Raw genomic sequence first — 21,358 nt, 5'->3', positions numbered from 1 at the left:
CTTAGGTCATTGCAGGTAAAGACAGTAACACAACGTAACTCAGGCAACAGTGGATTAGACATACGTGGAGGAAATTGAGCGTTATTTTCATCATTACTGAGCAACTGCATTGTTGTGGTTACTGCGACAAAACATTTCCAGTATTAGTGAAAGGCTACACAGTGATTCTAAAAAAATAGCATGTACAGCAAGGGGCAGAAACAATTCTGTTAATTTGTCCAGTTTTACTATTGCTGAGAAGAAAAGCTTTAAAAAACTTGAATTTGTCTTCAGCTTTTGTTAGAGTATTGTCTGCTAAATATTAGATCAGTAGTGGCTTGAAAATGTGGGATGTTACATATCTGATGAATCGATCCAATTCTTGATTTTCTAATGATCTGTCAACAATGAAAACAGCCTTTATACAGTCAAACTGCTCAAACTTAATATTCTCCAAAATAACTTCAAACAATGAACAATAAGTATATAAAGAAAATATACTTGTCAGGAGGAAATACAGACTCTTCATCTAAACAGTACCTCAGTGGTATAATACCAATACTTCAATGTTATAAACAAATAAAGATGATTGAGAATCATTGAATTTGCAGTTGCACATGGAATTGAAGTGTTGAAAAAAAAAAGGCAAGTACATCATATTCAAAACAACAAGAATAAGCTTCGGAAAAATGTATTTTGATTATCGCCTGCATATCAAGCCATATTCTCATCGCAATTCTTCCCAAGGAATTAATTTCTTTATGTTTCATTCATGGAAAGAGTTTTTCAGAGAAGATCATTTAAGTTGTAATATGAAGAACAGTCAGTAGAAGAAAAGAACATGCTTTTCTTTGAAATAAATGATCAAAAATCCTGATTTTGGACAAGTAGAAAATATCAAGACACAGTTTTGGAAACATAACTGCTGAGTAGTTTTTAGATTCAGGTAACGTATACAATGGGAATTTGGGTTAGGGTTAGGCTCTTGTGTTTAGATAAATAAAATGTGTACCTAGGATGTGCAGGATTTCTTCTACTCTTCTACAGAATTTCTTCTAATTTCTTCTTCCTACCTGAGGCTATCAGACTTTTTAATTCCTCTTCCTTCAGCCGAAGGGAATATTCAAATCTTTGTACTTTTTAAGACCTTAAAACACTTTATAGCCTTAACTTTGACACTTTATATTTTATTTGAATTTCTTATTCTCCCTCCTTCCTACTATTATCTATTATTGTTATGTTTTACTTGAAACTCTGGCACAACAATTTCCTTCGGGATAAATAAAGTTGCTCTTATTCTTATTCAAGACGCGTTTCTCAAACGCGGTAGTTGCACAGCTTTACCACTAGATGGCAGAGCAAAATCAATATAACCTTTTTTTTTGGACGAAGAAGACCGTGTAAACTTCCGGCTTTCAAAATTTCTTAGTTCTGTGTGTTGGCAACGGAAGACTCAACAAGAAACTTTCTTTAAAATAAAATTTTCTTCACCCGGTTATTTTGTCGGACGGGTGAGTAACTGCTGGAAAAACTGTTTGAGTGAACTGACTTAAACACCTCACAATGAGAGACAACACGTACACGTACTGCTATTTTACTGTATATTTTTATCTGCATATCTGTTGCAGCAACAGAGAGGCTAACTTTCTTATTATGCACCGTTGAAATGTTAAAAACCATAAAATAGTTAATATACTGATATTTTTTTAAAAGTTCAATCCATAGCAACACTCACAAATGAATACCAATTTGAAAGTTAAATTAACCCACGTGAATAAAAGTCCCTGAACGTCTCTTAGTCTTACTCTCTTTAGTAAAAGAAATAATGTGGTACGTATTTATTCAAGCATAAAGCAGTAACGACTTACATAAGAGAAATTTTAAAGTGGTTTAATGATGAAAATGCAAAACTTCAATGCCTCAAACATTTACTTGTGAAGGAAAAGTAATTCTCTGCCAAGGCAATTGTTTTTCCCATTTATGGATCAATAATGAAGTCATTGCATGGTTAAGTCAGTGAATAAGGACTGCCCTCAGACAAATAGATGACTATGGTACCAGAGCTTTGCTGTCAACAAATCTGTCCACACCTTTGGTTGTGTTTGTTTGAATTCTATCGGGAGTCTGATTTGGGAAGCACAGGTATTTGTTAAGACGCTTAACTGTGGAAAGTAAATCATTTCTAAAACCACAACTCTTTAAGAAATACCAATAAATGGTGTCAACCCTTCTAAGAAGTATCTTAATATGTTGTTTGTTTTTAGGGTTGGAACCAGGATGAAAAGTCCAACAAAAGATGCAGAGCTATCCAGGTAAACCCTTTCACTAGACACACTATGTCTGTAAGAGCTTATTCATTTGTTTACGGATTTTTTGATGTTTAAAATAGTTTAAAAAAAATGGTATTCATACTTCACTTTTTCCTGTTTTCATTTGGACATCAACCACTGTCTGGTAAAAATCCATTTCTTTTCCAGACATCATTTACTTATGTCACATTGATTGTTTTATAAATTCCGGGAAAGACTGTGAGATAATGGTCAAATACATTTAGAAGAAATACCTTTATTATCAAATTCAGTTATACATACAGCACAACGTCTGAAATTGTGAAATTTGACCATTTGACTCTTGCTCAACAACACTTCGACTAGCTCGGAGAAGCATGGGAATCGAACCAGGAATGTTCAGTTCCAAGAACAACCGCTTTAACCCCATAGTCACACTGCTCCTTAATCCTTTTTATCCTCAGAGTTCCTTCTCTGTCACCAAACTATTTAGATTATATTCAACTTTATTGTCATTGCACATGTATGCTTACAAGGCAACAACATTTTTATGTATTTAATTTGTGCAAAAATAAAACACCAAATATTTGCTACAATTCGTCTTTTTTCACCTTGCAGGACGACTGTGCAGACCCCAGGTCGGGAACCAGACTCTCCGCTGCCCCCCATCCAGGAGCGTCTGGCTCATCTACGTCCCTCCAAGGAACTTTTGGAATTCTACAAGCAGAAGGTCGCTCAGTATGATGACGAACGAGAGGAGTTACTGCAGATGTTGGACAAGTACAAGAGCATCACAGAGGACCAGGTAAAATGCAGGCCCGGATATTTTCTGTAGTATTGCTTTAAAAGTTTATTTTCTTACGTGAATTAATAGCGCTCAACTCTCGCCCACTTGTCTCAGCACAAGCTGCAGTTGGACGTACGACAGCGGGAGGGCGAGATTGCAGAGCTGCAGAACGCCTTGAGCGACTTGCAGGTTTACCTTTATCAAGAGAGAGAACAATCTCTGAGGCTTTATGCGGAAAATGACAGACTCAAGATCAGGTAGGAGTCATCGCCAATGGCAGGGAAAATAACAGATTTAGTTTAGCTCAACTTGTTCTTTAGTCTCTCTGTGCCCATAATAGTCGCCATTAGTGGTCAAAATTTTCTTGAAATATCTGCTGATATGAGGATGCTAAAATATAAAAAAAATGTTCTTTTAACATTCATGGCAACCCAGAGAACTAGACGACAGGAAGAAAATTCAACATCTTCTTGCACTGGTGGGTCCTGACAATGGAGAGATCACTTATTTCCACAGAGAACCTCCTCACAAGGTACGTACAAACATGGAACCAGGGGGCTATTTTTCCTGGTTTTTAAATCTGTGTTTTTTTCTTGCTATGGCACATTAAAAGTCAGGTGGACCGTTTGACCTTCTGCTGTAGAACAACACAACCATTAAACCATCGTCAAAGAATGTTGTTTACCTGTTTGCCTCCTATAAGAGCAAATATACTGTCGCTCTAACTGCTGTCTCTGTAAATATAAGTAATGAGGTCAAGAAATAAGCCTGCATTGTGGAATACAGTTCAGGAAATAGTCCCAGGTTATTCATCATTATTATTATTTATAGCAAGACACTGAACCCCTAACTGCTCCCCTGGCACTGATGGACAGCAGCCTACAGCTCATGGTTGATCCATAATGGGTTTATTACATAGAACAACTTTCCCCACAAGGGATTAATAAAGTATAAATTATCATTATTATTATTATTATTACATCATGTAAACACAAAATTACAACTTGACAGTACAGCACAAAGTGTCGTCTCACCACAGGTGAATATTTATTTACATCATTAAGCGTATTTCTGTTCATTTCAATCGTACATATGTGGATGAATTTAAAATACGCAAAATAGACTGTGACACTGCTTAATAATTTGTTATGTTATTATTTGAGGTGACTATTATTTGATAAGTTGAGCAAACTCCTCTTTTTCATTCAGGTTATGGTACCAAGTAACAAGAAAATACTAAGGATATTTTAATGCCACAATCTCTCTCAGGTCACCATCAGACAGAAGAATGCTGAAACTAGTCAGGAGGATCAGCTCAGTCTCAGGCTGACAAAGTTAAAGCCTGCTGTAGCCAGGAAAGGTTTGAAAACTTCTTTTGACAGATATGGTCTTCACATGTATCAGTTTTATGTGATTACTGACTAATAAACTTGAGAGAAGGTGAAAACAATTAGAGGTGGAGTATATTGATGGAGTTATTCCTCCATTTTTCTTCTGTATTATTATTTATTTCTTATTCTCTATTAAATAAAAAGGTTGCTAGAATGTGATTGTAATGTACAGTGATTAAAAGTACCTAAAAACAATTATTTGCTGTGATTATTGTACACCTTTATATGCAGAGAGCGGTACAAGGGTTCAACATTCAGATGGACTCAATGGGGAGAGCTTGGAAAAGTACAAGAATGACAACCAGACTTTGCTTCTGCAGGTGAGAGAATTCACTCTGACTGCATGTTTGTGCTTTCATCTCAATATACTTTTCTTTTGATAACGCAAAACTGTTATTGTTTTTTCGTATTATGACCAGGTGGAGGCCTTGCAGGCTCAGATGGAGGAACAAACCCGGCTTGCCAAAGAGCAGGTGGAGGCTCTTATGGAGGACAGACAGATTCAAAGCGAAGAGGCCGAGGGCCACAGGCAGGAAGATCAGCGACACATCACAGCTCTGACAGAGAAGTGAGGCATCACATCGAATGTGCTTCTAGTTATAAAATGTTTAAATATAACCTTTGCCGATTGTGTTTCAAGGATCATAAATTTAAAAAAAAAACTCTTTATGTGGAGGTTTGACTTTGGTAAGACTGCAGCAGGGCTAAAGGGCCAAGCTACAAATCTATAGCTATCTAATATCCTCTTACTGGGATACTGGGTCTAGGACTTTAAAATTTAAAATCACTGCCAAGTTATTAAACATACATATATACATATATATATATATATATATATATATATATATTACTAGTTCACAAAAAATACCTAAAAAGTTCTGGGCATGTAATAGAATAAATTAAAAGGCAGCAAAAAAGCAAATTACCACCATTATCAGCAGCAAAATATAGGATTATTAGCAACAAATCAAAAAAAAAAGCTGGGAAAGAAGTTTCCATTTACAGAAATCTAAAAAGGGGAACAAAGGTTTTCTTTTGTATTCACTTCCAATTTAGGGTGGTTAAGGCATCAGACATCAGCTCCACCTGAAGATTTTAATTAGCATTTAAATAAAAATGAAACCTTGGGTTGCACTCAGTTAAATTATTCAGTCATTATAGAGCAGATATGACAGTATAAATCTGCTGGTGAAGAGCTATTGAAGGATTATAAGAATAATTTATCCTTTATTACGGAAATTTATTCTCTGGAATTAACCTATCATGGATGAACCATGAGCAGCAGATATGCTGTCGTCCAGCAACTGGGGAGCAGTTAGGGGTTCAATGTCTTTCTCAACAACACTTGGACACACTAAGAGCAGCTGGGAATCGAACCAGGAATATTCGGTGCTAAAGACGATTATGCGGTATGATATACAGATTATGACTGACCTCCTCTTCCGTTTGACACTGCAGGCTCCAACAAACCCAGAACTTGTTGCACGAAAGCACCAGGGATTATTTGAAGCTGAAATTCGACACCAGGGCTCATGAGAAGAGCTGGATGTTGGAGAAGGACCAGCTGCTCAGGGAGCTGGACTCGTGCCACACCCTTAAGAGGAAGGCTGGGTCTGCCGTGTCTTCTGGGCCAGGCCGAGCCAGGCCCAGCACAGTCATGTCCGGGCCTCCCCCGCAGCCACAGCAGGCACCCCAGCGGCCACAGAAACAGGAGCTGAAGGTAATCTGTGTACGCTAATCATAAAACCTGAGAAATACCTCATTTTGTATATGGAGTAGATGCTAGGAGAGCTCTCCCTTCCCAAATGAAACCCAAATGAGCTCATTCATGTGAGTTTCGCTCCTAATGACCTCCAACTCCCATCAGGTACTGCAGGACGATCTGAAACAAGCCAACCGTCTGTCTAAGATGTACCAGGAGCAGTGCATCACCTTGGAGGCAGAGCTGGCCCAGATCAAGGAGAAGGGCGACATGAGCAGGGAAATTTTCAAGGTGAAGATACTTGTTCCTGTAATCCTTGAGCTGCCGGGATCACCTCAAAGTTTCTTTTTGCTAATATTTAATTGACCATTTGTCTCCATGTGAAGGAGCGCTCAGACAAAATGGCCAAACGGCTTCAGCAGATGACGCAGCGTTATGAAGCATTAGAGAAGAGGCGGGTCATGGAGGCAGAGGGCTTCAAGACGGATCTCAAGAACCTTCGACTTAAACTCAGAGACGTAGAAAAACAGCTTCTCAAGGTAGAGAACTAAGACCTCTAACAGTTTTCCAGCTGTCCAGGAGAAGGCACAAAACTTGTAAACTGTTTTTCTGTTCCATTTTCTGAAAATTTCTAAATTTCTCATGGAAAAAATGTGGAAAAATTGAATTTCCTGGAAAAAAAAAGACTTGTGCTGTCCTGCAATGTTTTAGATTTTCTCGAATTTTCAAATTAAGCTCTTCGAACTGTCTCCCAGATATTTTTAAACTTTATTTTCTTAAATTCTATAACTCTTGAAAAAATGAACAACCAGGATACATAGTCATTGTCAGAGCTGTTACATTGTCACCAAATTTGTCTGGCTGATGAGGGCGTCACAAATGTTGACCAAAACAGTCCCTAAATTCAATAAAGTGATAAGGAAGGATTTTATCTGACTACATCATCACCTCATCCGAGTCACCGGTGGCAACAGCTATCACATCACTGAACAGTAATTCCTCCAAATCACTGGCAGTCCCATATCATTGTCAGTGAATCAGTCTGCACACAGTAATATACTCACTTTAAAACTACTCAGTAAAGTTAGCTCAATACTAAACGATAAACAAGTAAAGGGCTAGATTGGAAAAAAAGAAAATGAAATGACAGTTTGGGACAGTTGTTTTAAGAAATAGGACATTAAGATGAAGATGAAGATCAGTTTTGAATTGAAACTGATTGAATAACATATGACTTGACTTGGATACCTGTTCTTTTTGTTTTTTTGCTCCAGGTAACCCTGAGTATTGGACCAAACCAGGACCTCGCTATTCTGGACGAGGTTCGCCAGTCCAATTCAAGGACAAAGAAGGTGCAGGGGGAACTGATGGCACTGAAGGCCAAGATCTACGGACTTGAAAATGAGCTGCGATTCAGCTGAAGAATGGATAGGAAGGGTGTTAATTTAATTAGTGCTGCACTATTACTTTTGTAATTTTATTTTGCACCAATAAAACTCTTTGTCAAAATGATATCAAAAAAACAGTAAATGGTTTTAGATCCTGGAAGCAAACTCTCTGAACACCATGCAATTTCTGCACTTTCAATCATTCAATTTCAGTTTGTAAGTCGTTTATAGTCAGCTGCCTTTTTTGAGTATGAGAGGATGCAGAGGAGTGGCTTAGATGGCCACAGATGATTCGCTGTGGCGAAAAGAAATTTCAGGCTACATGAGAGGAAAGTAATTAAAAAACTTCTTCAAATAAAATAATTTAAAGCATATACTGATAATCTAGGACACAATCGAGGCATTTAAAGTACAAGACGGTATGAATACTATTCGTACATTAGAATCAAGACTGGCATTGAAAATTCCAAAAGGACAACAGAACTCTGTGGGAAGTTCTTTGAAAGAACTTGAATTTGACTTCTAACATGGCATACCAGCAAGAAGGTTGAAATGTGGACGATCTCAGAAAGAGTTAGTCAAAATCATTTTCAGATATATGAAGACTTATTCCATGTTTTTGTTTTTTTCAAAAAGTTTAAATGTTAATAACATTTTTTTTCCAAACTACATGGTGACATAAATAAAGACATCAATATTTATCTGAATCTTCAAGTAAGCATTGTGGTATTGTAGCATTGTTGTATTCTAAATGCCTCCTGCTGCATTTCAGGTCACAGTCATAGCACACAGAGATAGAATGACGATATACTATGCATTTGGTCCACATCACAAATTACAAAATTTACCAAATAATGTACTGGGAGAGAAAAAAAATCAAATTTGTTGTCTGATGGAACCTTTACCTCTGAATCTGCCTACTCTCAAACGGTTTCTCAATCGAATAATTGAGAAGAGTTTATGTTAATGAGCATATGAGATGTGTAATCAGCTTTATACAAAAATATAAAAAATAGATATTATCATGGCACGTAAATTAAGGAATTCATAAATTGATAAACAAATACAGGAGGAGCTGGGCGTTGATGGAAATCTTGATAGGGCGCAAACCGTGACGTAGCAGGTATTGGAGTGGGTGGCGTGATTATTCCCCTCAGTTTCATTTTCAGAGAAAGGGAAGTAAAAATGGTGAGTCGTTTTTGGCAATATCCACTGAGTAATCTTTAAATTTATTATTTTTTTCATTAATTTAATTTTGCCCAGAGCAGCTCGTGATATAAACGATATAAACCCCAAGTTCTAACCGTCCGTGCACCTGAGGGCTGCGGCCAACGTGAAACCGGAAGTCCGTAGCGCACAAGCTCGCTCAAGGAGTCCCGCAAAATTCATTTTTTTAAAGCGTCGGGGGAACAAACAGTGCGAGTTGAGAGAAGAAACTGTATGCATACTCTGTCCCCGACAAACATGCTCGGTACTTTCAGTACACAGTACCAGGGAAGTGCATCCGAGCTTACCCCTTGTGTTGTAGCTTCGCGCATGCGTGTTCTCTGACCTCAATTATTATGAACGACGGCTGCCGCACACATGGACTGAATGCTGGAGAACCAGATGAGCAGCCATAAACTTCTCACCAGGAATGTCGCGTCTCCTCGGAGTATAGCAAGCGGGATCTCGCCAGCGTTGTTTACTGCCCTCTCTTAGTTCGCCCGACTTCTGTTTCAGAAACACGAGAGAAATGCAGAGAGTTCGATCTCTGAGATCCGGCTGGCGACTGCTCAAGTCGGGCTGCGAAGGAGCGGGGAGCCAAGTAAACACCTCGTCAGCGACCCGGAGAAACTACAGCAGTGTAAGTAAACGCGGGTTTTTTATTTGTTTTAAGCCTCTTGCTTGTGTTTTGCTATGTTTTTTTATTATTAAAAAAAGCTCACATTACATTTTGCAACTATCTTGAACCCGAGTCGCGTCACAATTACGTCATATCATAAATCCACCTCCGTAGTCCATGCTTCAGTCTATTCATATTTAGTGCACATCTTTTTCTTTTCAGTACAAAACCTCATGTGGGTGATTAGTTTGAACTGCTCAGAATTTCATTACAAAACGAAACCGGTAACAGCAACAAAATGACCCGTATGTCTTCAAAGAATTAACCTCAAGAACATAATTCCTGCAAATCAGTGCACAGTGATGTTCAGTCAGTGATAGCAGTCTAATTTAGTCACTTGTCTGTTTCTTGGATTTCAATCCATTAAGATCCCAAGTGCAGGGTCAGAGGTATAGACAAGGATCAAAAAATACCTTGCTTATAGTTTCATACTCTGGGAGATAAGCCATGATCTTCTCCATGTTACTAAGGAGACAGCTATGTACAATTCCCAACTTGTAGCATCTCAACTCACAGCAATGATGTGTTCTGGCATTGGCCCAGGTGCCTCCCCAGGGCTCCTTCGGGCTCCTTTTTGACATCGACGGAGTTCTGGTGCGGGGCAGGACGCCCATCCCCGCAGCCAAGCAGTGCTTCAGGAACCTGGTGGATCACCGGGGCAAATTCAGAGTGCCTGTGGTATTTGTAACCAATGCCGGGAACAGCATGAGACAGACCAAAGCAGAGCACCTATCCCATCTGCTGGAGGTGGAGGTACGGAGGCCGGCTCAAGAGTCAGCAGGGCCTCCTAGCTGGCTTTATCTCACTCTTTACCTTTATTGCAGGTGTCCCCTGACCAGGTAATGCTCTCCCATAGTCCTTTGCGAATGTTTACCCAGTTCCATAAAATGTCCGTGCTGGTCTCAGGACAGGGTCCCATCGAGGAGGTGGCTCATAAGTATCCTTGTCTAAACAGCAGGGTTTTCTTTCTCTGCGTGTTGACTCTGCGTTTGCATAAGTGGTTTATTTACAGTATTTGTTTTCACTGCATTATCAGCATAGCCAGTCAGCGTACTGTTCTCTGCCGGACTTCGAGAGGCAAATCAAAGTTTTGCTATTCTCATGTGGAGTTTGATGTAATTTCTTTTCCACAGTGTATGGGTTAGCGTTAGCGATTTAACTAAAATGTAGATTTATAAGAAATTATAACAAATTTGAAAAATTTGGTGTATTTAGTGGGATGATCTGACTAGTTTTGTCAAATAGCTTTCTTGGAGGTTGCAAGATTAGACAGAAATTCATGTATTCAAAAAAGATAAAACCTGTTGAACTAACAACTCCTTGAAAATAAATAGTTGAAGGCAGCGAATGGTGAGGTTGTAGAATACACTACAGTGTTTTCCCAGTGAGTTCAGTGACCCACCCAACCCCCAAACCTCACTCACATGTCTCTTAACCTGCTGGACTTCAGTCTGGGCTTTCAAAACGTTGTTACAATAGACAAGTTCCGAGAGGCCTATCCCCTCCTGGACATTGTGGACCACAACAGGAGGCCGAAAGACACAGTAAGTTTGAGAAGGGCTGGGTGATATCACTTATCAGATATCGTCTAGTCACAATATTGTCATCAAGTTTTTAGAACACCAAACAATTATCACACATCAGTTAACCTTCAGATATGATTCACTATTTCAAGGGAGAAAAATTCCCAAGATTGATTTGGAAATTAATAAAACATCCCTCATTAACTTGTAAAAAAAAGAAATGGTCTCTTGACGCAGCCTATATGTGTCAATTCTTGTCAAAATCTTCTTCCCGTAACAACTGGGCTTGATTTTCTTCCCTTGAAGATGTTTCACCTCTCATCCAAGAGGCTTCTTTAGTTCAATATGCATGTGTCACACACAAGTATGTGTTATGATGTGATTTTCTGCACATAAGCAGATTGTAATATTTGTTTGTCAAAAAAACATGTTAGAATATATATTAAGGGTACTGCATTTTTTTATTTTACTGCAAATGCCAGATAACATGCTGATCATTCTCATGATCCTGACTGTGTCTTATAGATTCCTCCCTCCAAAGGTCTACAGCCGATAGAAGGTATATTTCCCAGTGGTCTACACTGCAGCCCAAAGTGCAATTCTTTTAGCAGTTCATTTGGTGTAATTTATTGTTTACTAACCTTACTATACCTCCAGCCGTCATCTTGTTTGGCGAGCCAATCAGATGGGAAACCAACCTCCAACTCATTGTGGACATCCTTCTGACCAACGGAAACCAAGACAACATCTGGAGCGCAATGCAGTACCCCCACATTCCAGTGCTGGCCTGCAACATGGACCTGCTATGGATGGCTGAGGCCAAGAACCCCAGGTGGAGTGAATGTGTGTCAGATGTGAATGCGAGTTTCTTCTACCTGATATTGATGCACATAGCATGTCGCCGCTGTGCCGTGTTGCTGCAGTCTTCTCACAGTAGTTGCCCTCTGCCCCTCAGGTTTGGTCATGGTATGTTCCTCGTTTGCCTGGAAAGTCTGTACAAGAAGGTTACAGGCTACGACCTCAAATACGAGGCTCTGATCGGTAAACCCAGCGTCATAACTTACAACTACGCTGAGCTGCTGGTCAGAAAGCAGGCAGAGAGACTCGGCTGGTCCACGCCTGTCAAGAGGCTCTACGCCATCGGGTAAATATCTCGACTTCAGGGTGAAAATAAAGACACAGAATCATTTTTTTTTAACCTGAAATAGAAAATAAAGTGAAGTGCATCATCTCTTATTCCCAGTGACAACCCCATGGCTGACATATACGGGGCCAACCTCTACAACCGCTACCTCCAGGCTTCTCGTCACACTAAATCCCAGATGCAAGCTCAAAGTGTCGGGGGGGTTGCAAAAACTGTCGAAGAACCCAAAATGACCTCGGCAGAGCTTGGGGGAGCGTTAGGTGCATATGGTGCGGAGGGGGATCTCCCCGAGGGATGTAGCTCCATCCTGGTGTGCACGGGCGTCTACAGCAGAGACCAGCAAGAGCTGCTCTCAGACACCACACACACTGTGACTGAGCAGCGAATATTCCATGGCCATAGGGATTTTCGTTTCGACCCCAGCCTCACACAGCCTTCTTTTGAGGTGCAGGATGTTAAAGACGCCGTGGAGCTGGTGTTTCAGCAGGAGGGTTGGCAGCTCCAGTAGGATGGCTTTGACCCAGCAAAGTTTTTACAGCTGCTTAGTACAGTAGCATCGCAGTGTAATGACGACAGGGAAGATGTAGCTGTTAATGTTACTGCAGCTAGTTTTTAGAAAAATTAAGACAGATATTTTACAAACACTAATGAGCAGTTACAGTGCTAATGGTGATTGTTACAAAGAGGTCAGGCAGTCAAGGTGGATGGGTCACCGTATCTTCTTGTGTTGTCAGTCGATTCCTGCTTTCTCTGTTACTTCATATAATGCAAGTTTTGGAATTACAGATTGGGATTTCAGTTGCATGTTCTTACTTCATTTAGATGAACTGAAATTTGATTACTCCTTGAACAGTGTGTCTTCTTGGGACCGATTTTTTCTTGACAAACAACAGTCTACCTTACTAGGCCATTATGCCTCTTGAAATATTCTGTCCTCTTGTTTTTTAAATTGCCAACCCATTTCATTTTGTGATTTTACATTGAGTAGAAAACAAATAAGAATTAGAAATACTTTATTGATCCCAGAGGAAAGCTGGGCCAGTGAGATCATATGGCCAGGCATTTCACTTTAGTTCTGTTTCTAAATTAATCTCAGTGGAAAGTGAATGATGTTTTTGAAGAAATTCCTCCTGTTTAAAAAAAAAATCAATTCTCTGAAGCCTTGGCATACAGAAAAGGATTAATTTCATTTTCCTCTTAAAATTAAATGATTACAAATACTGAATTACAGTTATGTGTATAGCAACAGTATCACAAGGGCTCAACTTTGCCAAGTTAAGTCATTTGTAACTGAGGTGAATAACACTGTAAAACTGGTAGGTGATGTAACAAAATGTAAGCTGAATTTATGGTCATGTAAAAGCCACCACACCGAATGAATGAAACATTAAAAGGATATAAAAAGAGAGGGGTGTCAAGAGCTTTTGCGTAAGGTCTATGCTGTCCAATAAAGCATCGATTTTACAATCTAAAAGGCAAAAATAGTCCCACAAAGATCAGGCTTTGTTTTTCCCCCCAAAACACCCAACTTGTCACAAAGTCTCTGCTTTGCTGCATCAGTTTTCTCAGCAGTCACAGTGTCTATTTGAAGCTGCAGATCCATGGACTGGGTGTGAGCCGTCACTCAGCATGAACTGAGCCAACTCCTGGGGGGCTTCGTCTATCACAGTTATGCCGTTCCTTGCCAACAGCTCCCGGGCCATGAGGATAAAGGCCGCCTCCACGTTTTGGGCCTCCTTGGCAGACGTTTCTAATGCTGCCAGTACACCGTTGTTCTCCGCCAGAGTGCACGCGTCCTCAAACAACACCTGTCTCTGAGCGTGGAGGTCAGACTTATTACCTGCAGGTGAACACAGCAGGGTGGTCAGTCTTTCCTGCTGACCTTAATTTTGAAAGGACTCACAAAGTCTCCACAGCTGGTCTAATGACTGTTTCAAGACAGGAGTTCCAGAGTTGGTGGCTGAATTGAGCTTGCTTAAGACTTAAATTGCCCCAAAAGATTTAAAACAAAATTACCGAACATTGATATAAATCACAGGTTTGAACTAGATATATTATCAGAGTGATATATTTGTGGAGTTTGACATGAAAGAATTTGCTTTCAAGTGGCACTATAATCATCCATTTTATCATCAGAATCCAACTAAAACTTACTGCAATATTAAAGGCAAGAGAAACAAAACCAAATTAGTCCCTGTGTTCTGTTGTATAAATTTCAGCACATTTGAGATTTTAAAAAAAGAATGACTGCAAAATTTCGGAGAAAATCATCAAGCTGTACCAGCAAATAAATCAAATTTGCTTCAAAAAATCCCCCGGGCATAATTACGTATGTGCTGCAAAATGTTTAAACTTGGACATCACCAGTATTTTCACACCAGTCCTGGTCCAGCATTCACTAGATATATGTACAATGTGGAATGGTGAAGCCTTCAGCCCAGAAAATGTCAATTTGGACAGAAGGAGGTGTCATTACGCACTAAATATTCTTCTTTTCTCTCCAAAACAAGCAATGAAATCTTTGAAAATTTCATTTACAGCAGTTACTAATCCCCACCGCTCTTTAAAAAAAAAACCTCCTTGGTGAAAAAAACATTTGGAGGCCCTACAACAGCCTCACTGGCCTCCACCTATGAGGGGAACTGAGTGGATGAAGCCCTGATAGTGGGATCATCCATCACTTGCCCGGAGATACCACTGTATATACTGGGGAAGTTTAGAAAACACTGATGTTTACTTTGCTGTCATGTATCTCACCGATGAGTATCAGCGCCACGCTGGCCGCTCCGTACTGCTCCACCTCCCTGATCCAGTGCGGGATAGAGTCAAAAGTGGCAAGGCGCGTGATGTCATAGGCCACCATTGCTCCATGGGCACAGCGGTAGTAGCTCTGTGTTATTGTGCGGAAACGCTCCTGACCTGCGGTGTCCCACACTTGCAACTGCAACACAAGACGCAAAAACACACTCGGAATTTTATGGCTGCTGTTGGTTGTATCAGCTGACAAAGGTTCACAGCACATTTGGACCAATGCTTTACAAAGCAAATCAGCAAAACAAGACACCTGCGCAGTGAACAAACACACACACACCCGGAAAGTTGACACACATCATTTGAGTAAGCCACTCCTTTGTCAAAAGAAAAAATATGAAGGAAAAGCAAAGGGATTATGATCTTTTAGACAAGAATAAATAATTGGGCTTTATTCATGCCTTCACATTTTTGTTTGAAATAGGTGTTTTAATGTTCCTTACTCTATGGAAAAGAAGAAACTGTCACGAACTGAACTGAGATCATCAGAAACATCTGAGCAAAGGAAAGAGAGCGAGTGCTTACCTTCACCTTCTTTCCATCAATGTGTAGGGTCCGAACAGTGAAGTCCACCCCGATGGTATTTTGTTGTTTCTCGATGAATATTCCCGACTTGAAGCTCTGGACGACACAAGTCTTCCCCACGTCCGAGTCCCCGACCAGGATGATTTTGAAAAGGTAGTCAAAGGAGTCCTCAAAGTCAGGCTCTGCGAGCTCCATGAGGGAAAAATCAAAAATACTTAAGGCTGGAAAATTAGAACCCAGACCCCTGTGGCTTCAGAACCTGTTACTTTAAGGCTCTATCACCTCTTAGAGTGACAATTTGCAGAAACCTTGCATGTCAAGGAAGGCACTGATCCGGCTTTTACGGGCTTTGGTATTAAAGTTCAAGCCGCCCCAGGTAAACATGGAAAATTTACAGGTTAAGTTTGAAAAATACAGATAACTGATAATTTCGTTTGAAAGCTTGTTAACCACATGCTAATATTCTGAAGTCCAGGTTTAACCTCCGAATGGTTGTTTCTTTTGAAATGTTGAGCTCCATTTTAAAAAGCAACGATGAAAAAAAAATCTAGATATTGTGCTCCTCCCCTCTCTTAAATCCCTTTTCCCAGCACATTTGAGGGTAGATCCGAAAAGTTGTTTCTTCCTTCCTGAACTTGAGCTACATCTACAACACGACCAGCTGGGTTTTTTTTTAAACAGTCTCTTCTCTTGCCCTTTATACTAACCCTCTCGAGAGAGAGAGAGAGAGAGAGAGAGAGAGAGAGAGAGAGAGAGAGAGAGAGAGAGAGAGAGAGAGAGAGAGAGAGAGAGAGAGAGAGAGAGAGAGAGAGAGAGAGAGAGAGAGAGAGAGAGAGAGAGAGAGAGAGAGAGAGAGAGAGAGAGAGAGAGAGAGAGAGAGAGAGAGAGACAGACATACACACACACGCACACAGCACATTCAGTCTGAGACAGTTTAAAACACACCTGTGGAAGGCGTGGTTTCCAGCCGCCAGCCCACCTGCACCACTGCATCTTGTGATGTGGATTATCTCTTCAGCATTTTGCAATGGGAAACAACAGGGATTAGCAGGAGTAAATGCAGCTTCCCCTCTTGCTTGGTGTATGGATTCTCTGTTGTAGGAGGCATGTGGACAGCCAGGGGAACGGTCTAAAAGAGCGACTGTGCGATAGAAGTCATGCACTTACTCAGATCTCAAGTAGACAACTTGGGGTTGGGGGTGTTTGAGCTGAAAATTTGCAAAGAGTGATAGCTTCTTTAGGGTAACGGCTCAGCCCCCCCCCCATGATCCAATAAAAACACATCTTATTCTTGACCACTGTCCTTTGGACTTTTACACTTCAAAACAATGGTCCACATAGTACAATCTGATCAGCCCCCTCACTGACTCCCATCAACTCACACATTCCACAGTCCCGTGCTACAAAGAGCATGAGCAAATCAGAGACTATAATACTAGCATATTCCAAGTTGATTGAGGTATAAAAGAAACTGGTCTTACCTCGGCATTAATGCATCAGTGGGCTGAAATCACAGTGAACAAACGGCTGTGAATCTGAGTCTCTCTTCCTCCCTCTCTCCCTTTCTCCCTCTCTCCACCCCCTTGCTTGTTTCTGGTGTCATCTCAGCCCACAGAGTAACAAGGCACAACTGGACAGAGAACAATGTGTGTGGCTATCTTTGTCAAGTAACACCACGCACTGTCTTTCTGCCTCGTGGTGCCCTCTGCAGAGTTATATGTGTGTGCTGACAGCTTCATGATGGCATGTTAAAGACAAGGAAGGGCAAGAATTAATCTTGAACCATTATCGGTAATACACGTATAGTTGACTTAAAAAAGGCCAAAAGACAACTTAAAAAAAAAGAGTTCTGCAGAAACAAACTCTTCAGATCTATTTATGAACACATTTGAAAAAAGTTATGTTGACATTCAGAGGCATTGTTTCTGAGTGAGCGAATCAATACAAATTGAAAATTAATCCTTGTAATTGACCAAGTAGTCTTATGAGAAAATAAAAGTAGCTTCCGTGATTCAAGAAAAGCCCAGCAACCACACTTGTTGTGGTGAGATGAGTCAGCTGCAGTGTCACATCACACTGTAGTGTCATCTCCTTTGCAGTGACTGTAGCGCATTCGAACTGTGTCTGTGCTGTGACATAAAGCCAGGGCTCGGTTGACCCTTTCTCTGTTTCTGAGGTTTCCTGCGGGTTGTCTGAATGGCTGCTGGCTCTGGGGTAGGGATGTGTATGGGCTTCCATGGAATGGGGTTGTAGAAGCTGGGCGAAGGGTAGGACTTTTCATAGGGACCTGGCAGGAATTAAACCAGGTGTCAGATATAGAGCAGCTTGCAAAAGCATGACAGAGCAGTTATTTTGTCAAGAATATGTAACTGACAATATTACCCGAAAGGCAGATATTCACTTTCACGGATAAGATACAATTATCATTTCTGTGGGGGCTGAATGATATTACTTATTGTCGTATTTAAAATCTATCACATATAATTTAATATTCTGATAAAGATCGGTGTCTTGCATAAATCCTGAGGAATTAACACAAATAACATTTTAAATCTTTAAAACAAAAATAATTTAAATAATGAAAGTAACAATCAGATGTAAATTACATGAATGTAGCAAGGATATACCAAATAAACTTGGTAGCTCCATAACAGCTCCAGAAAAAATGAAAACTACATGATAATATAGAAATAATAGACTTTGCAAGAAATTACCTAAAACAGTAGTTTAAACTGCAAGTGAATCAATTCAAAATAAATTCAATGAAATAATTTCAAAATATAATTCAATTATCTTTAAGTAAGTAAAAAACAAGCAGCTTTAAGAAGAAAAAAGACAAAAATAAATGATATCTTATAGCGCAAAGCAACTGTTTTCTAAATGATCAGTAAATTTTTAATTGTATCATCAAATATATCACAGATGCCAAGTTAGATTTCTTTTTTTTTTAATGTTTGTATTTATCATTTAATTTCTTTTTTATCCTGTTATCACTTAGCCCAAATTCCAAGGCAACATTACTTGTTGGGAAGCGAGGAGATGTGGGACTCGCTCGGCTTCTTTCATTGGATTTTGCCACCCATTCTTTAAACTTCTCTGCTGCCCTGTTGCGGCGCTCCCTCTCCTGGTCCTCTTTCAGACGTGCTTCCTCCTGTCAAAAAAGAAAAAGCCAAAGTGTTACATTCATAATAAAGGTTGTCCGAAAACTAGTCTACAATAAAACGACAGCATTACTTTCTCTTTTTTCTCCTTTTCCCTTTTCTGTTGTTCCTTCTTCTGCAGCCAGTCTCTGTACTTCTGCTGCGCTTTCTGCTGAGTCTCCCTCTGTTTCTGCAGTTTCACCTGTAACTCTTCTTCCTCCTGGCTCAGTTTCACAAACTGCCGCTGTCTCTCCTTGAATGAAGGGATGAAAAAAGATTTTAATGCATTAGCAGAATCTTTAGCAGGAACATAAGAGCACTTATGGCCAAAGGCCATACATAATGTACGTTTAACAACTTGTGCTCTGCAGCTGTGTTGAGAAAACATCCAGATATGAGTTCAGTCTGTGCTGTTTTCCAGTGGTGATAAACAATGAACTTCCCTGGGACATGATACAATTAGTACTCCTCCCTGCATCTATTTGAAATATATGTGGAGTTGTGGAGGACAAAATTATGGACTTTTTCTGAATAGCTAGTGCCTCATTCCATGAGCTCCATGGCAGGAAGCGGAGTTGTGTAGCACTACTGTAAGAAAGAAGGAAAAACTAATGTTTCAAAGACTGTAAATAAGATGAAGTTCCAAAATCTACCCACTGATCCATATCCCAAGTCTCCTACCATCACAGAGGATTCTTACTTTGCAGATAACCACAACCAAAATGAGATTCCTGTGTATTACAGATTTGTGCTGCAAATCTTTCTTGGGGTAGATCAAGATGGGGATCCTGTAAGGGGATCTTAAAATGTGATATAAAGACAATTAAATCAGCAGAAAGTTACCTGTTCTCTCTTCATCTTCAGCCATTCTTGAATCTTTTCCTCAATTACAAGCCTTTTCTGTCTCTGTTCCATTTCTTCTTTTTCTTTTTGTTCCTTCAGAAAGCTCTCCTAATTGCGAAAGATAGAAAGTAGTCTAAGTCAGAGAGTCAGTGAAAAGTGGAGATACTTTTTAATCCAAACTTTTTTTTTTGTAGATTCTTCTTTTTAAGTATTTTTCTTTTATAATTTTTCAGTTCTGTGAGACTGCAAAACAAGTGGAAGAGTTCCATAGTATTTATTGTCTTTGTATATTTATTAATCTTTTACTACCTGTTAAAAAGGCTAAGAATATCAAAATTTAGTTAATAGAAATAGCAAGTAAATATATTTGAAATGCACATGTATCTGTTCTGGAGGATTTCTGTATTTCGATTACAAAGAAGCACGAGGCAAAAGTGTGTTCAGATCATTTCTAACTAATGTTTGCTAGTTCAAGTCAAACTGTCAATGACGCCTTACAGTTTTTTTGTTTTCAAGTTTGATCGTCGCCATCCCTCGCTACACACAAGTACAGTAGGATCTGTGTATGTGCTTGTGTAAAATCTGAAAACCAAACAGTTAAGTATCGCCAGTAAACACTATAACCAGATATCTTGGAGACCAGAGGGAATGATCAGGAAGGGGGAGCTGAGTTTTATAGTTATCATTGTTTTCTAAAATACAGAGACAATAACAGCTGCTCGCCTCTTCTGTTTTCTTCTCCAGTTTGAGACGTTCTTCTTTGCTTTTGTTGACAAGCCAGGTTTCCCAAGCACTCAGAGAAGCCGAACCAGCAGGTCCCCCTGCAGTATCCAGCATGTGCTCTGAAGGGGTTTTCGGTAGCTCACATCTACAAAACAAAACCACGCATCCTTACATTTTTTACATAAAGATCGCAGCTCAACTGTGTAAAACATACGCATACCTGACTGGCGAGACACTGAGATTACAGCTGTCGATCCGCTCCTCTGGGCTGGACCCCAGATCTTCGTCACTTTCATAGCTGTCGTGGTAAACAGGAGACAGCAAGGAGAAAGTGTCCTCGTCGTCGGATAAAACCCCGTCGTCAATGTCGCCGGACAAGTCGTGTTGATCCCCGCGGCTGGATTTACGGGGTGTCGAGCTGAAGCCCTCCGAAGCGAGAGCGGGACAGCGCGGCATCTTCTCTCTAGACATTACGAGTCGAGCGCTCTCTGCTACGGATGAGACGCGGTCGGCACAAACACTTGTTGTGTGTACAGTCACAAACCAAATGTCAATATATCGTAAATAATGATAAAGTAATGACATGTATTTCTATTTCCATTTTTATTTTTATTTTGAAGAATAATGTCACGCTATACGCACTTCCCAAGTTTAGCTAACGTTAGCATTGACAGGCAACACACTTCATCAACTTCGAACGGTGAAGATAATTAGCACAGTCGCGCAGCTGTTTCGACAAGCTAGTACCAGTTTAATGCTTATGATATTGTTGTAAATGATAAAGTACTCCGGTTTACCTTGTTCAAACTCCGAAAAGAAAGGCGTGCTCATCCTCTTTTCGACGTTTTCACTCGTCTTCAACCGCGAACAGACATAGTTTTCCCAAGATACACCACTCCCCCAAGCTGAACCGCACGCTGTTCGGTAACCATGGTGAGAGGTCAAGCCTGTCTATTACTGCTGCTGCTACTGCAACACCTAAAACTAATAATAGTAATAATTTAAATAATGGGAAAAAATTGACACACACATTTCGAGGAATATTTCTCCAATGGAAGCTACATCTTTATCCCGATATCATAATAAAATAAATGCATATATTTATAACTTCACATTAAACTTTGACGTACAAAAGAGAACAGTGTAAGATGAAAATCAAGAAATGCCTCAGAGACATTTAAATTTGATCCTGCACTATTAACTAAACTATATGAGAACTACTATTTCAT

General features: G+C 39.9%; 5 protein-coding genes across 6 annotated transcripts in view; 2 read left to right on the top strand and 3 right to left on the bottom strand.

Moving 5' to 3' along the window:
* Positions 1 to 9,293, bottom strand: part of ush1c (Usher syndrome 1C) — a 33,350-nt gene extending 24,057 nt beyond the window's left edge. The window contains exons 1-3 of the mRNA XM_086163069.1: positions 9,167 to 9,293; positions 3,130 to 3,249; positions 2,879 to 2,984 (exon numbers count right to left, since the gene is read on the bottom strand). The gene's annotated coding sequence lies outside the window, so the exon portion shown is untranslated. The remainder of the gene's footprint in view (positions 1 to 2,878; positions 2,985 to 3,129; positions 3,250 to 9,166) is intronic.
* ccdc77 (coiled-coil domain containing 77) lies at positions 1,373 to 8,304 on the top strand. Its single transcript, XM_086163072.1, has 12 exons — positions 1,373 to 1,490; positions 2,244 to 2,291; positions 2,886 to 3,072; positions 3,169 to 3,311; positions 3,490 to 3,586; positions 4,324 to 4,414; positions 4,677 to 4,765; positions 4,865 to 5,013; positions 5,904 to 6,165; positions 6,313 to 6,438; positions 6,534 to 6,686; positions 7,422 to 8,304. Exons 2-12 carry the CDS (start codon positions 2,257 to 2,259, stop codon positions 7,566 to 7,568), a joined length of 1,479 nt encoding a protein of 492 aa, XP_086019198.1. The 5' UTR covers positions 1,373 to 1,490; positions 2,244 to 2,256; the 3' UTR covers positions 7,569 to 8,304.
* Positions 9,085 to 13,493, top strand: hdhd5 (haloacid dehalogenase like hydrolase domain containing 5). The gene is made up of 8 exons (XM_086163073.1): positions 9,085 to 9,381; positions 9,964 to 10,173; positions 10,245 to 10,357; positions 10,871 to 10,964; positions 11,469 to 11,502; positions 11,601 to 11,775; positions 11,899 to 12,087; positions 12,187 to 13,493. The coding sequence occupies exons 1-8, from the start codon at positions 9,271 to 9,273 to the stop codon at positions 12,593 to 12,595; spliced, it is 1,335 nt and encodes a 444-aa protein (XP_086019199.1). The 5' UTR covers positions 9,085 to 9,270; the 3' UTR covers positions 12,596 to 13,493.
* LOC147224852 (ras-related protein Rab-19-like) lies at positions 13,084 to 17,049 on the bottom strand. Its single transcript, XM_086163076.1, has 5 exons — positions 16,905 to 17,049; positions 16,369 to 16,435; positions 15,424 to 15,612; positions 14,845 to 15,028; positions 13,084 to 13,927 (listed from the first exon to the last, which is right to left on the bottom strand). The coding sequence occupies exons 1-5, from the start codon at positions 16,910 to 16,912 to the stop codon at positions 13,653 to 13,655; spliced, it is 723 nt and encodes a 240-aa protein (XP_086019202.1). The 5' UTR covers positions 16,913 to 17,049; the 3' UTR covers positions 13,084 to 13,652.
* A 458-nt stretch (positions 17,050 to 17,507) lies between these two features.
* Positions 17,508 to 21,048, bottom strand: ccdc34 (coiled-coil domain containing 34). 2 transcript variants are annotated; one of them, XM_086163074.1, is made up of 7 exons: positions 20,927 to 21,048; positions 20,350 to 20,620; positions 20,130 to 20,274; positions 19,407 to 19,514; positions 18,658 to 18,816; positions 18,445 to 18,574; positions 17,508 to 17,710 (listed from the first exon to the last, which is right to left on the bottom strand). In XM_086163074.1, the coding sequence occupies exons 1-7, from the start codon at positions 20,958 to 20,960 to the stop codon at positions 17,508 to 17,510; spliced, it is 1,050 nt and encodes a 349-aa protein (XP_086019200.1). In that variant the 5' UTR covers positions 20,961 to 21,048. The 2 variants fall into 2 exon arrangements, with proteins under 2 accessions (XP_086019200.1, XP_086019201.1); XM_086163075.1 differs by having other exon boundaries at positions 20,350 to 20,617; positions 20,927 to 21,029.
* Positions 21,049 to 21,358: the final 310 nt, after the last annotated feature.

Source organism: Fistularia commersonii, chromosome 17 (assembly GCF_037954325.1).
Source record: "Fistularia commersonii isolate RoL2024-O1a breed Wild chromosome 17, RoL_Fcom_v1.0, whole genome shotgun sequence".
NCBI lineage: Eukaryota > Metazoa > Chordata > Actinopteri > Syngnathiformes > Fistulariidae > Fistularia > Fistularia commersonii.
This window is presented reverse-complemented; position numbering and strand designations above follow the sequence as displayed.